Source organism: Taudactylus pleione, unplaced genomic scaffold, assembly GCF_031769625.1.
Source record: "Taudactylus pleione unplaced genomic scaffold, aTauple2 ptg000206l, whole genome shotgun sequence".
In the NCBI taxonomy this organism is placed as follows: domain Eukaryota; kingdom Metazoa; phylum Chordata; class Amphibia; order Anura; family Myobatrachidae; genus Taudactylus; species Taudactylus pleione.
The window spans coordinates 12680328-12696304 of record NW_028284608.1 but is presented as its reverse complement, the minus strand read 5'-3'; the positions used below and the strand labels follow the sequence as shown (position 1 = coordinate 12696304).

General features: G+C 46.2%; 1 protein-coding gene across 3 annotated transcripts in view; it reads left to right on the top strand.

Annotated features, from left to right (window-relative positions):
* The window catches only part of LOC148517924 (protein kinase C delta type-like), a 52647-nt gene extending 37818 nt beyond the window's left edge, over nucleotides 1–14829 (top strand). For 2 of the 3 annotated variants that reach the window (XM_088478084.1, XM_088478086.1), the window contains exons 7-10: nucleotides 400–528; nucleotides 5793–6009; nucleotides 6624–6903; nucleotides 12893–14829. In XM_088478084.1, coding sequence (XP_088334210.1) covers nucleotides 400–528; nucleotides 5793–5954 — 291 coding nt within the window. In that variant the 3' untranslated portion in view covers nucleotides 5955–6009; nucleotides 6624–6903; nucleotides 12893–14829. The remainder of the gene's footprint in view (nucleotides 1–399; nucleotides 529–5792; nucleotides 6010–6623; nucleotides 6904–12892) is intronic. The other variant, XM_088478085.1, reaches the window with a different exon arrangement.
* Nucleotides 14830–15977: the final 1148 nt, after the last annotated feature.

The following is a 15977-nucleotide window of genomic DNA, read 5'->3' as shown; positions in this document are numbered from 1 at the left end:
CCGTGACAATGTCTGCCAACATGCACACCAACATAAGCCACCCCCAGTAACTGGCCAGGAACTTCTATCAGAATTGTATATGTCTCCAAGAAATTCCAATCTGCGTCCCCTGACGATAACCATCATGATGCTTGCTCAGTGCGTCTCAGACCCATGCACACATTTATAACATCCGGCACTTTCATCTGATGTATTAAATGCATCCTCCTCTGCATCAGGCCCAATGTGAGACATGCTACAGTCCCCAGATAGAATCTCAGGGTTATCATACTGTGGCCATGGACAGATCACTTTATATTCCTCTGTGCCAGGCAGCAGAAATGTGTATAACATGATTGTGCTGAGCACGTCTGCTGTATTAATTAAAGTCACTAAATTAAATACAAATCACTTTTTCAGCTGCGCGATAAAGATCCGACCAGACGACTCGGAGTGCATGGAAAGATCCGCCACCATCCATTTTTCCAGCATGTTGACTGGGTCTCAATTGAAGCTCTTGAAGTTGCCCCCCCATACATACCCGCTCCAGTAAGTATAACACAGAACTTGTATGAGCTCCTGGGCAGCCTGTAACTAAATGCAGATCAGCAGATGATGTATAAGTGTCAGTCACATAGATATAAGGAGATGTGCACATGTCACTTCTACCATGTAACACACACATGTCCAGTTTAATCAATAGTTTGGAGTATGGAAGGAAACCCACACCAACCTGGGGAAAACATACAAACTCTATGCATATAAGGCCTTGGCTAAAAATGTAGCTCATGACCCCAGTGCCAGGAGGCTGCAATGTGACTAATATGCCACCTGACTACTTTTACACAATTATAAATGGAAATTTTAAAATAAGATATTCTTGTGAGCAGGGCTATACAGTAATTACTGACAAGACACATTGTGGCATATTCAATTGGGCGCGAGGTATACCGATGAAAAAAAAAACTTGCGGCCCTCGCACCCCAATTTTGGATTACATTTTTAATTGGATACAGCGGGTATCGGGAGTGTGCATACCCGCGGTATCCAATTTAAAAATAGTGCTTGCGGGGTTTTCAGAGCTGAAAACCCTGCGCCGCGTGAAAAAAAAAATTCTACACTTACCTGCCCAGGGGTCTCCGATGGTCTCCACAGCTCCCGGCAGCCTCTCCTTCATCTTCTCACTGGAGAGGGGGCTGTTGGGAGGCTCCAAGGGCTGGTGGGAAGAGCAAGGGCTGCTGGGAGATGTAATTCTCCCAGTGCCCATTATGGGGGGCACACAGACACTTGAAGGGACAAACATACCGGGGAAAACACAACACTCATATACACACACTCACTCATACACACTTACAAACACTAACAAACACTCACACTCCAGATCTCGCACCAAAGGGGGCGAGCTGTCGGTGTTGAGTGGGGGGTTGCTGCCCAAATGGAGGCGTTCCCGAGGGAATGCTTGCCGTTTGGGGGCGGCCCCACTGACATCACGAGTGATGTCAGTGGAGAGCTTCCGGCTCTGTTAGAGCCGAAAGCTCTCTGGGACTTGTGAGGAACGAGACTCGTCGCAAGCCCGCTGGTCGTGATGGTCTTGACCATCGCGACCATCATCATGGCCGCTCACTATAGCTGTGTGTGGTAACCCATAGCTATGCGAGCGACCAGGAGGCCGCTCCTAAAAAAACAGCGCCCGCCCTGTTTCAGAGCGAGCGCTCACTTTTTGCGAGCGCCTCTGAATCAGGCCCAGAGTCCACTGCCATCTTTTACCCTTCTGCCTCAAAGTAGCCTGGGGTGCAATGCAGTATGGGAGAAAGCAGGAAGAGATTCGTCTCTTCTTGCTTATCTCCCTGAGGTTGCACATAATGCCATCCTTAAATGGTGTTATATTATAGTGAGAAGCTTTGAGCAGTGCCTTGTGCCTGAGTGGTGTCACTCTTTCTTTATGAATTGACAGGCTTCATTCTCATAAATGCTGGTTCAGGGCACAAAGATTTCCTCCTTGGGATCACAACACAGGTGAAACACAACACAGTCGTTGCACTGAGCAAAGCCAGCTGTGAGCACCCAGTGCACCAACATATCCGGCAAGACACATGGGCAAGATGGTGGCATCTGTGGAAGTGACACCTGGTGCGGGTAGGGGCGAGGACAGTTATTGTGCATGTAGCAAAGCTGTGCGGTGACAAAAGGGGCGTGGCCTCCCAGGACATGGGCATGGCTCTGCGGGTAGGGGACATGGCCTCGCGGGCCAGACCCTCATTTTAGTCACTCCAGGGGTCCGGGAGATGCTGGCTGCCCCCGGAGACAAGTCTGTTACAAAGTGCCAGCTCCCTTCTTACAGCATGCTTGCCAACCCTCCTGATTCTTGCAGGAGTCTCCCATTTTTCTAACAAGCCTCCCGCTGCCTCGCAAAACTATTAAATCCCCTGCACGCCCCACAGCTACATCCGAAACCCAGACTGCGCGTGCGCAGGTCCAGATGTGAAAGGGGCGGGACCTGACAGCAGTATGCCTGGCCACGCACCACGGGGTTGTGGTTAACATTGGCCTCCTCCCCCAGCAAGCAGAGCCTCCTGTGTGGCTGTAAGTGCAGGGAGAGACATCAGTTCCCTCCTGCTACAGCGGGGACAGCAGTGGCTACATCTCCTTCTCCTCTGCATAAACAAGTAAGGAATTAATAGTTGTACTGCTCAGGGGGTGTGTGAAAGGAGAGCAGTACAAAGTCAGATTGGGTGGCAGGGGGGGTTGAGCACAAAGGAGGTAAGTGCTCCAGGCCCACCTCTATCGGCCCCCCAGCCTTTGATTATCAGAAACTAAAAAGTGAAAGGAAATGGGGGAAGTCCGAGCAGGGGGGGGGGGGGGCGTGGCACTGTGTGTGCAGCAGGATATGAGCAGCATGAGGGAGAGGAGGACTAGTGCAGACAGTGGGCCTGATTCATTATGCGCTCGCAAGCGGGTCGATGTTTGGCCACTGCGCATGCGCACGCCGGCTCCGAAAAGCGCATGCGTGAGACCCGGCTAGTGACGGCACCAAAAGAGGGCGGCTGTCGATGTTGATCGACAGCTCGCCGCATTTTGGAGGCGGGCAGGGGGAGTGGCTGGCCAAATGGAGGCGTTCCCGACGGAATGCCTGCCGTTTGGGATCGGCCCCACCGACATCATGAGTGATGTCAGTGGTGAGCTTCCGGCTCTATTAAGAGCCAGAAGCTCACTGGGGCTTGCAGGAACGAGACCCTACCGCAAGAGTGTCGTTGCAAGCTCCGATGGTCGAGACCATCGCGACCATCACCTGGCCGCTCGCAATAGTTGTGGGTGGTCACAAAAAAAAAAAACGCCCTGATTCAGAGCGAGCGCTCTTTCAGAGCGTCCGGCTCTGAATCAGGCCCAGTGTACACAGTGTGAGGTACTAACAGGGAGGGGGGACACTGTATATAAGTGAGTGTGACAGTATGTATGTGTGTGTGTAAATGTGTGACTGTATGTATATGTGTGTGATTGCCTCTCTCCCCCCCCAATACTAGGGGTCACCTCACCCTGCAAAGCTGCTAATATTACCTTTATGGTGCCGATGTCACACTATTACACCCCCAATAACACTGTGAGCCAGCATCCTACATACACTCCCCCCCATGCTAGGGTCAACTCACCCAGCAGGAGGCATTGCTGGCAGCTATAATTATTAACCTTGTGGTGCCCATGTTACACCTATTACAACCTACTCTTGTTGTACCTGGAAGTGACGTGCAGTGAGGGTGGAAGTGCGGATCCCTGCCCACACAGTTCACTAAAAAATAAACTTGTCCCATCGTGGGCTTACCACGCTTCAGGCTCTGTGGCTCGCCACAAGATTATATTTCCACTCTATGCCCACTTGGATGGTAGAGAATGACGTTGGACAGTAGCTGATGATGGCAGGGTACAGAAACTGAGGGGGATCTAGCTGTAACCGTCACCTCACCCTACTACAGTTTTTATTTGCCACTACAGGATACACCCCTGAGCGGAATTATATATGCCCATAGGCAGAGCTAGATACGCCTTTGGGGCCGAGCCTGACACGTCCCCTCAATGGTGCCCGAGCAGTGCATTCTACTAACAAATATAATCTCCCTGAAACTAGTTTTCAAAAGTGGGCAAGTATGTCCTACAGTGCAGCACCCAGCTCCTGTTACTGAGGAGGAGTCTGCACTTTGGTGTCACCCTCGGCCAGTGACACACGGGTGCGACCCGCATACCCCTTGTGACGCCCTGGCCACAAGTTGGCACAAGCCAACTTGTGGCCAGAGATACTGAGATACTGAGCAGAATAAGGGAGCTCATTATGAAGCAGGGAGTAGGTACACTGGCACTCCTATGTTTCCAGAGCAGTAAGGTCTGAGATTTACTTTCTAATGGTGCATACACATGGTCAGACTTGCTAAATCAACGATGGACGATTTACACTATTTTACCAATGATTTCACAAACGATGAATGATGAACAATTTCTGACAGTAATTAAATTAATGAAATTGTCCAAATCTGACTGCAAACACAGTCGATTTCAGAAATCTGACATGCGGGCACGCGCATTGTTTGTCGTGCATGTCAACGATATGAACGATGTAGCGATTTTTACAATTGTTATAGTTCATATCCTCAAAAAAATCGGTCCGTGTGTACCCTCCATTAGAGTGATATTTTGGAAATGAGATTAGGGTGGATGTGGTGCATTTCCATTTGTGCAAAGGGAACATTTCCACTATTATTGGGGCTTTTCTTAGCCTTCATATTGCACTTTGGGGGAGAAAGACATTTATAGCATCTCCCCCACAAATTGCAGGTTTTTAAGAGTGGTGTTGTTGCCCATAGCAACCAATCAAATTCTTCTTATAATTAGTCTAGTACCTTCTAGGAGATAATAGCTAGAATCTGATTGGTTGCTATGGGCAACATCTCCACTTCTATAAACCCGCACTTTAGTAAATAAACCTCTAAATGTTTATGTTATTGAATGGGGGGAAATAAAGTGGTTGGAGGTTGGAGTATAAAGTGATAGTTAGACTTTCTATAGTGACTCTGGAAATTCATTATCCTGTCTGCACACCAAGGTGCTCTTCTAGGTTACGTAGGCTTCTCCTGAGAGCACAGAGGGCCTGATTCAGAGCCGCTCATAAGCGGCCGCTCGTTCTCTCTGAGCGATGTTTGCCCACCTGCGCATCGGATCGTTATACACATGCGCAAACCAGTCGGTGCGGTCGAAATTCATGTGCTCACAAAATAGCGAATGCCTGATAATTTGTGTGACAGGAGTAGCCGTATGTGGGTGGTAACGGGGGAAGATGCTTGAAAACGGGGAGTGGAGATCCGAACGCAGGCGTGCTTAAAGGTCAAAACGGGCGTTTTATGGGTGTGCATAATTAAAACAGCAGCGTAATTGACCACGTCACTGGGTTATTTTATAGCCAGAACTGCTCGCAAAATTGTGGTAGCAAAAACCAACCCCAAGAATAGCGAGCAGTTCATACCCTGGTCGATTTACTCGATTAATCTAATAAATAGCGGACATGACGTAGGATGCGAGCGGCCAGGGGGCGTATTCTTTGAAAAAACGACCGCAACTTTTGTTCGCTCGTTCAGACCTAGAGGCGTGAACAGACCGCAAAGAGCGAACGGTTGATTTGAATAGCCACCCCTATTTTCTGGACGAGCGAGCGCTAATTGCGTCCGGCTCTGAATCAGGCCCAAAGTACACAGAAGTTTCATAAATGCTGTTTTTCTATCTTACACATTGAAATGAAAGATGCAATAATCACTTATTTCTTCTTTCTGTAGTCAGCCATTCCTCACTCTGGATGCAGAAAGAACCACCTGGAAAGTCTGGAAGCAGCCGAGGCCAGCAAACAGCCAATAACATCTAAGGACCAGGCAGTATTTCATGGGTTCTCATTTACCAACTCCACCTGGAGAACCCTGCCAAAGCCACCCTGCCTATAAGTACACAGAGCTCAGGCAGCAGCACTGCTGGTTACACCAATGGAGGTCTCTGCATGTATGTACATAATATATTTATGTGTTATTATTTGTAAACATGTTTAATTGAATATTTTAATTTTAAATGAATGAAGGATAAAGAAAGAAAAAAGGGAGCTAGAACTAACAATAATGTAAAGAGCAGTAATAATCAATATTCATAATGACAGGTGTACAATAGGCTTCTCAGAAGACCAAATGGAGAAACAATAGCAGTCTTGAGATAATTACCTAAACTGACATACAGCTTGAGTTATGCATAAGAAATATAATAAAATGGGGGAAATTGAGGGCAGGGGGTGTGGAGAAGAGGCCTGTCAGGGATGTTAGCAGAGGACGGACACCTCAGAAGAAGCAAGAGAACCATGCAATATCAGTTGTTTCACGGGGCCTTATGGTGCGTGATCCAGGGGGAACAAATGCTGGAGAATGTATTACAGCGCTCATGAAAGACGCTAGTAATGTATTCTAGATGGTATGTACCCAAAATGGAACTGATCAGTGCAGTGGATGATTGGGTTATTGTATGTCATGTAGAGCGTAACAGCCAGGGCTGCATGTAAATGGTTGTAGAGTGTATCACCAGAAATAGAATAGGGACAGGATAAGTAATAAGGTGCGTTCTGTCCACAGATCATCTGGTAACATCAGTGAGAGCCTGCTAGTAGAACACCGTCATGTCCATGAAGAGTAGGAGCAAGGATTCCACCGAGGTCGTCAGATGAGTTCGTTACTTGGTGAGTATAGTTTGGTTAGGGACATGAATGGTGGTGCTCTCACAGAACTGCCCTTCTTTTCTTTACAGCAATCCAAGGCTGGTGTACAAGGCAGGGATCCTCTTCTCCTGTGTCAGTGCTGCGCCCGTCAGTGAGGCCTGAGTTTTATTCCCTGATTACTGCTGGATCACAGCATGGTGAGTCAGGAATTTGAGGTGTCTCTCTCTTAGTCCTCTAGCTCTACACACCCTTACTTTTTGGCATAGTGGGCAGGATCATTGATCACTATAATATAGTAGGACCAAGGAGTGCCCAACACCTCCCGTACCAGCCCTAGCTCTGTATCTATTTAATCACTAGCCATTCTCTGCTCACAAATATTTCTACCATATGCCACCCTTTGCCTACCAGCTTCTATCTCACATTCCATGCTCTACCCACCAGCTTTTTGTTCATATTCCCCCTGGTAACCAACATTTCCCTCACATGCCCCCAGGCTCACCAGATTTCTGTCACATGCCACACACTCCCTACCAGCTGTTCTCTCACTTGTCTTATCTCCCATGACACCCTCTGGCCACCAGCTTTTATCCCATAAGTCAACCCTTGCCTTCCAATTTTTCTCACCCCTGTCATTCCTTGCCAATCATCTTTGTATTATTCTAATCATTTTTATAGTCAAAACTCTGCAGTCTGACAGGGAGTATGACTGCACATCCCTGTCTCTAACATGCCCATGATCTTGTCCCTCACATGCCACTACTTTCCCACCAACTTTTCTATAAAATACTGTGCTACCCCCTGCTCACCAGTTTTTATATCATGCAACACCCCACCCACTGGCACATACTAAAATTTAAGTGTAACATATTGCTTAATTAATACAATACTAACCATAAGCAGTCACTATTGTGCCAGACAGGTTGTCTTCTTCATCATGTCTGACATTTAAAGGCACATAGTTTAGGCTTATATGTTTGAATGAAGGAAGTCATTCAATGACAGCACCCATATCCAGTGGCGTAACTAGGGTATTTGGAGCCCAGGGCAAGTTAAAACATAGAGTGCCCCCAAAGTATTAATGTGTCCGCATATCACAAGGGGCGTGGCCACTAGAAAAAAGGGACATGTCAACATGAAGCACCACTGTTTCTCGTCACTCTAGGAAGTCCCCAGTAGTAGTGCCCCTCTTGCAATGCCCACTGTAGTAGTGCCCCATATGTAATGTCCACAGTAGTAGTGCACCCTGTAGTAGTGCCCCTTATACAATGCCCCAAGTAGTGCCTCTTATACAGTGCCCCCAGTAATGCACCCTTATACAGTGCCTCCAGTAGTGGTCCCCCCTATGCAGTGCCCCCAGTAGTGGTCCCCCTTATGCTGTGCCCCCAGTAGTGGTCCCCCTATGCAGTGCTCCCAGTAGTGCCCCTTATACAGTGCCCCCAGTAGTGGCCCCCCTATGCAGTGCCCCTTATACAGTGCCCCTATGCAGTGCCCTCAGTAGTGGTCCCCCCTATGCAGTGACCTCAGTAGTAGTCCCCCCTATGCAGTATACCCAGTAGTGTCCCTTAAATAAAAACACACACACAAAAAAACCCACAACACTTACCTGAATCCTCGCTCCCACCGCTGTCCGCTCCTCCTTCCTCCTGGCCCACCCTACACTCTGCATGGGTGTCTCTCCCATAGTGCAGAGTGTAGAGTGGGCCAGGAGGAAGGAGCAGCGGACAGCCGGAAGATGGAGCTCATGAGTGAGCTCCAACCTGGCTCCTGTAGTGGGCGCAGCAGCCAATGAGAGTCTGTCTGACTCTCATTGGCTGCCAAAACAAACAAACCGTCGGGTAGTACGCAGTAACAAACACACGTACTACCCGGTGCCAGTGTTTGTTACTGTGTAGTGTGGACCGCACTACACTTGCTTGAAATCAGTGTCCTGGACTGTGGCCTCTGGTGCTGATGGTCCAACGGCACCCAGGGCACGTGCCCTGTTCAACCCTCCCACGTTACGCCACTGCCCATATCACATACTAAACTATAATATTTAAAAAAAGAGTGACTTGTTACATTTATATAATGCCCCCTGCAGAAGAAAGAATCTGTCTTTATATATACGTATGTACAACTGCATACTAGTGTCATATTCAGGTGGGGTCAAGCAGGGAATGTGCCCTGGGTGCCGTTATAGGTCTGACAAACATTTAAAAGAGATTAATAATTTTCTAATATATCTCTTCCCCCACAATACCCACCACATACCAATCACCAACTAATGATCCGCATATGTCATCCATGCCCTACGTCCAAATGCTCACCCCAAATGTAATATATACCAATTAAAGCCTCATAGTAAAGGCACATATATTTTGGCAAATGTAAGGCCTCATGATAAAGGCACTTACCTAAATGCATCCAAATTGAGAGCCAGCTTACCTGGGAGTCACCCCTGGGAACTTTAATTGGTATATATTACATTTGGGGTGAGTGTTTGGACGTAGGGCCCCCCGAGGCTACTCTGGCTGGGCCTCCTCAGGGCATCACCACTTAATACACATAGTAACTTTTCACATCACCTTTTATGTTTGTTTATTATTCATGTATTTTCTCACATATATTTTAACCTCTCATTCCACACTTATTGATTACTCACACACATCTATACTTTACACTGCACTATCACTCTTTTTCCATTTTCGTGTGATGCCCTGTGGAGGTCCTGGGCTGGACTTTTTTGGGGTGCACTGCGCCCCGGACGTGAACCTCTTATTGTTAGGGACTGCTAGTGACAGAGAAGCCGTGACGAGGCCTAGCAGCTTCCCATGTATTTGCAAATGCATGCAACCAATATCTCTGATTTCTATTACCATATAGTATTCATATGTTGTTGCTAGTACAATTCAGTGTGCTGAGGAACAATAGGGGGTTAAAACCCCCCTCTCTTTTCTACTTGTATGACCCCTCCCTTTCATGCACCTGAAAAGTACTATCAGATTGATTGAGCAGCTGCCATTTTTTTGTTTGCATTTATAATCATGAAATATTTGGAAAAGGACATGTTTGTAGGAGGGTGCTTATTCAGTTTACTGGGTGGTGCTGAACAACCTAGCATCGGCCCTGTCTGTATGTTGTGTGCATATACACTATATATATATTATATGGAAACTCCCCCCGCTTGTCCCTGCACAGCGGCACTACTGTGTCTCTAGCATGACTCACATTACACAGCAGCACCCTCTGTGTTCTCTTTAGCTCCTAAGGTAAGACAGACTAACCACCAATGACCGTCTCCTCAGGGCTATATTTACATTTTTGTAAGCTCACTGTCTGCTGTCCTGCTGCAGCTGCCTCATGCATCTAACATCTAGTCAGAGCCAGGGACTTGAAGATTTTCCTCCCCTCACACCCCTGCAACCTAGTAGAACCCCACAGTGTCAGCACATACAGTAACCCAGCACAAAGCCCAGAAATCACACCCGCACACTAATACAGATAGGATATAGCAGCACAGATGGTGTAATGGTTAGCATTACTGCCTCACAACACTGAGGTCGTGGGTTCATGTCCCACTACAGCCCCAACTGTGTGGAGTTTGTATATTCTCCCTGTGCTTGTGTGGGTTTCCTCCCACACTACAAAAATATACAGGTAGGTTAATTGACCCCCAACAAAAATTAACCCTAGTGTGTCTGTGTGTGAGCATGTGGTAGGGAATAAAGATTGTGAGCTCCATTGGGGCAGGGAATGATGTGAATGGCCAGATATTCTCTGTAAAAGCACTGTGGAATATGTATGCACTATATAAATAACTGGTAATAAATAAATATAGCAATATATACATAGAATAGGTACAACAAACAATAAATAAATCTCATGAGCAAGGGTCACAACAAAATCATTTTTGTTTAATGCATGTAGCACACATAAGTAAAATTTACATATAAATGTGCTTTAATTTCACTGATCATTTTGCTAATATGCTTTTGACAGTTTTTTCAATTGAATTCTGTACACAGTGTTATAGTAATTAACCAGTTTATGTATCTTTATTAGGTTTATTTCATTCTGATGTAGAATTTTTTTTTTCAAGGGGGGGGGGGGCATTTCACAATTTGCCCTGGGCACTAAAAACCCTGGTTACTGTACGCCTCTGCTATACACCCTAATTTTAATCCTAATAAGTGGTGCTACCATGCTGAGATGAAGTCCTACTGTATATAAGAAAAAGAGGATGATGGTGCATACTCTGATTCTTTGGAAGGTTACATTATGATTAGAGGCCTTTTCCTGTAATTAACCTGCAGGTGCTATGAGGACCCCTTGTGGACTGGGTGGTGGACAGTTGAATGATATAAATGTTAAATAAACCTTAATAACTAATAAGCAGGGCCGTAACTAGGGTAGAGCGATCTGTGCCATCACACCGCAGGGCAGGGGGGCGCTGTTTGAGCCTTTCAATTTTCTGTTCATATTCATTCTCACTTGTAACTTCCTCTTCATTTATCCCCAGCATCTCCTGGTCCAGGCCCTTCCCCATGAGGCCATGCTCTTTTTTCGGGTGCGTTTTGTCCCCATTTGAAAAACAGGGGGGGCGCCAATGCTCTTTCTGGCACAGGGCACCAAAAATTCTAGTTACAGCTCTGCTAATAAGACTTTCTTATGAAAAAAGTGCTAATAGCACACAAAGGTATTGTTCACTCTAGCACCCTGCACCTGTTGCAACCTGTGCAGTTCCTCTTTCTTGCCTGGGGTGTTGCTCTCTGCTCTGGTGCTTCTAGCACACTCAGCTGATGCAACAAACTAGTGAAATACATACCACAGTGTGCTAGATGCACCAGAGCAGAGAGCGACACCCCAGGCAGGAAAGAGGAACTGCACAGGTTGCGACAGGTGCAGATGCTAGAATGAAGACTACAAAGGTGCTAAGTGTCATTTACTAACTGCAACATATGATGACGGTCAGTGTGTGTTCTGTTTTTTAAATGTGCGTATTAGGACATGCACAGGGGAAGCCCATGTTATACTTTTGGTAACTGTCCACAAAATGTAGATAAAGCTGTATTGGATGGATTGTGGGTGCACATGGAAATGTAGATGATGGAAAGAATAAAAGCGTCACGTTACATTCCGGCCTCCTATTATTACACCATCAGCCTATTCATTACTTTCCTATATTACACCTTCTCCTAAAACAAGCATCACCAGTAATATATTAATAATGACTGGGAGCTGGGAGGGTACTGGGAGGGTTGTGGACAGTCTCTTACTACATGTGGCCCTTTTATATGTCAGTACTATTATTACAAAGCGTATATATGTGCACCTAGTCAGGCATTCATCTGAGAGATGTCTGGGTGATACAAAAGCCGTCCTACTGATAGTATAGAGTTAGACCATCTCCTAATTACAGACACCTTCTAAGATCCTTTAGTAGAGAATAGTCTCTGCGACCACCCACTAACCAGAGAATGCCCCTATACATGCCCAATCTCCTTCCCTTCAGTCTCATTTACATATCACATCCTGCAAGTGCAGCCCCCAATATTTAGCTACAAACACTGATTATCCCAACTTCCCCCATCAAGATGTTGCACCACCCCTAGATATACAGATCCAGGTGCTTACTGTATAAGTGTGCACATTAGTGCAAGAAGAGATGTCACAAGGCAGCATATGCTCTGCAGCGGGGATGTAGTAATCTGAAGCTGGAATGCAGAATGATGCGGGCCCGAATGAGGCAAGTACAGGACGCCCATTCTCTTAGCTGCGTTGTAGGTCTAGGGCACCCCTGGGGGGACTTAGGGCTATGCACCCCCCGGGGAGGGTTAAGGTTAGGCTAGGGGAAGGGGGGGTTGGGACTAGGCACCCCCCCCCGGGAGGGTTAGGGTATGGGTATGGGGAGTTAGGTTTAGGCCCTAACGGGGGGAGGTTAGGGTTAGGCACTAGGGGGGAGGTTAGGGTTAGACACCCCTAAAGGAGGGTTGGGGGGGGGAGAAGGGAGGGTTACTTACCTCTCTGCTTTCAGGATTTGAACCGGTGGCTGTACAGCCGCCGGCAATACAATCCCACTCCCTGCAGAGGCGTAGTGTTACACTCTGTTATATAACCCGGCTATACAGTATCTAGTTGTACATGTGACCAGAGTGCACATGTGTAATAGGTATACTGATCTGATATTCATTTGTAATTATACAGCACATCGAATACCATGCAGATGTCAAGATTATAGAAGACTGAAGATTGTAGGAAGACTGAAGATTGTAGCCTTATGAATAAGATTTGTTAAATTCTATGAAAACTGTTCTTTTATATGTAGAAAAACGTGATTTATATGTATTACCTTAATCACTTTTATACTTATTTATTTACTTTTATATTTTAATATTTAGGTTTATATATATTTAATAGATAAGAGATAATAACATCAGAGGTGTGTGCTGGCCGGCTGGAAGGGGTGGTTTGGAGGCCGGATATACATAAAATAAATTTATATAAAATGTAATGGATTGTAATATGAGGATGGTTCAATAAGTAAGGTAACATAACCTCTCACCTGTGTAATATTCTCTATTTCATTCTAATATCCGGGCAGTCCAGAGCAGGTAGACCACTGCTTCCCTTCACGTCCGTTACACTGCGCCTCATATAAGTCATTGTCACAAGTCACCATCGTGCTCCGATTGTCTCTCCTCCTCCAGGTCGCGAGTCACACGCCCGGACTTCTGCTACTGTGTAACGTAAACACCTTACTGGGATGACACCTTCTGTTGCTCGGAGATTGAGATGCCAGATTATGTGATACTGGATGACGTTTCCTCCTCACCTGTGGATTACCATTAATCACCTGCCCTGTTAGTCTATTGGTTCAATCCCTTTGTTAAGCCTGCCTGTTTATTGCCGGCTATAGCATGTCTAACGTGTGCTTTAGGTTCCTGCCACTCATGTATCTGTGATTCTGCCTGTGTTTTGGAGATTGTCAGCTATTACGCTCATTCCATTTCTTGGCTCTCAAACTGCACCTCGGCTATCAAAGCCACATCTCGGCCCTCAAGGTCGCATCTCTACATTTTACATCTCAGCTCTCCAGCTGCACCTCAGCTCTGAAGCCGCACCTCGGCCCTCAAGGCCGCATCTCTGCCTGAACCTCGGCTCTCGCAGTGGCAAATTGGCTCTCAAAGTCGCAACTCAGCCCTTTGGACTGCTACTCAGCCATGATATCCATCAGCTCTTTAAGCCACACCCTATTCCTCCTTGTATATCTCACCCTTTCCTGAGATTCAACAGTCACATAATATCTTGTGGCCCTAGGATAACCGTGTAAGCCTCTACTATCTCGAGTTAAGTCCAGGCGGCCACCTAAGTACCGGTGAACGTGTCCAGTTCTAAGGGAACAGCGGGTGGTTGTTATTGGTGAAGACCTCATCTGTATGATTCTAGAGGTCTTACACGGTGAGTCCTAGGGGACCATAACAGTTATACTGTCCCAACATCAGTTGTAAGATGGCAGGGCTGGCGGAAATATGGTCAAACATTGAGGTGCGTAGTATAATCAGATTTGTGTGTCTAAAGGGCATATTAGCAGCTGAAATTCATCGCCAACTTGTTGAGGTGTACGGTGATAACGCCATATCATGGAAACAGGTTAGGTTTGGTTCACTGACTTTGATAATGGCCACACTCTGCCAACCGCATATCTGAGTTCTTATGGTGCTGGCATTGGGAGGTACTGGACTATCCGCCCTACAGCCCTGACCTGGCACTGAGTGATTTCCATCTCTTTGGACCATTGAAGGAGCAGCTGGGTAGAATGTGATTCACAACTAATGGTGAAGTTCAGCAATCCATCATGTCCTGGCTATGTACTGATTTCTTCTACAGTATGCTGGATAGATACCTTGGTACACTGTATGAATAAATGCTTAGACAAGTATGGGGCCTAGGTGGAAAAATAATCTGTAACAAGGCCATACTATTGATTATACGTATATGTACGAGTTGAATAAACTTACACAATGAGAGGTCTTGTTAACTTATTTACTGAACCACCCTTGTACATAAAATAAATTTATATAAAATTGAATGGATTTTAAAATAAAATATGAAGAATTGTAAGAACAAACACAATAAATGTTTTCCAGAACATTTCCTGCTGAGTGATGCATTATTCAGATACTTGGTGTACAGAAAAAGACAGGAAGCTTTCTACAATTCATTATAATAAGCGTAGTTACTATACATGTGGTATAGGAATCTGTAGTTACCAAGCTGTCTAACAGAATATTATCTACACATATTCACATAAATACTACTAAATACATATAAAATGGCAGGGAAATAAAACAGGACAACCCACAATAGACATTGCCTCTCCCAGTCAGCCACTTTCCCACACTAGCACCAGCCCTGGTGGTAGCATATTTGTGTGTACAGTCCCTCCCCCAAACCCTAACCCACCTTTCCCTCAGCCTAACCCTAACCCTAGTGCCTAACCCTCCCCCAAACCTTAACCCACCCCTCCCTCAGCCTAACCCTTCCCCTAGTGCCTAACCCTAACCCTCCCTCAAACCCTAACCCACCCCTCCTGCAGTCTAACCCTAGTGCCTAGCTCTAAACCTTCCCCAAACCTTAACCCACCCCTCCAGCAGCCAAACCCTAACCCTAGTGCCTAACCCTCCCCCAATCCCTAACCCACCCCTCCCGCAGCCTAACCCTAACCCTCCCCCTAACCCTCATGCTGGGTACACACCAAACAATATCTTGTCTGTTCCAGACCTAACGATGTTGGTACACACATCGTCCCTCTAACCCTAATACATACCTCCACAATCTGTTAGTATTCTGACAGTCGGGATGCCGTTGGTATACTGCAGTTGGTATACTGCTGGCATCCTGACTGTCAATATGCTGACTACAACCCACTAATATGCTGACTACAACCCACCTGTCAATATGCTTACTACAACCCACTAAATCAGTAACCTTTGTTCTAGCTATAGTTTCTATTAACATCTGCTGCCTTCAATTACCTAATGTGCCCACTTCCAGTGGGATAAAGAATGTGTTTACATGTTTATAATAGGTAACAGTCTTATCCTGAAAACATTAGGGTATTATTCGTATAGGGTTTAGATAAAGGGGGAGATGTGTCAAACCTTGTAATAAGGACGAGTTCAGCAGTTGCCCTTCAACCAATCAGATTCTAGCTTTCATTTTATAGAACTTACTAGATACATGATAGCTAGGAGTTGAGTGTTTGCTATGTGCAATTTCTCCACTTATC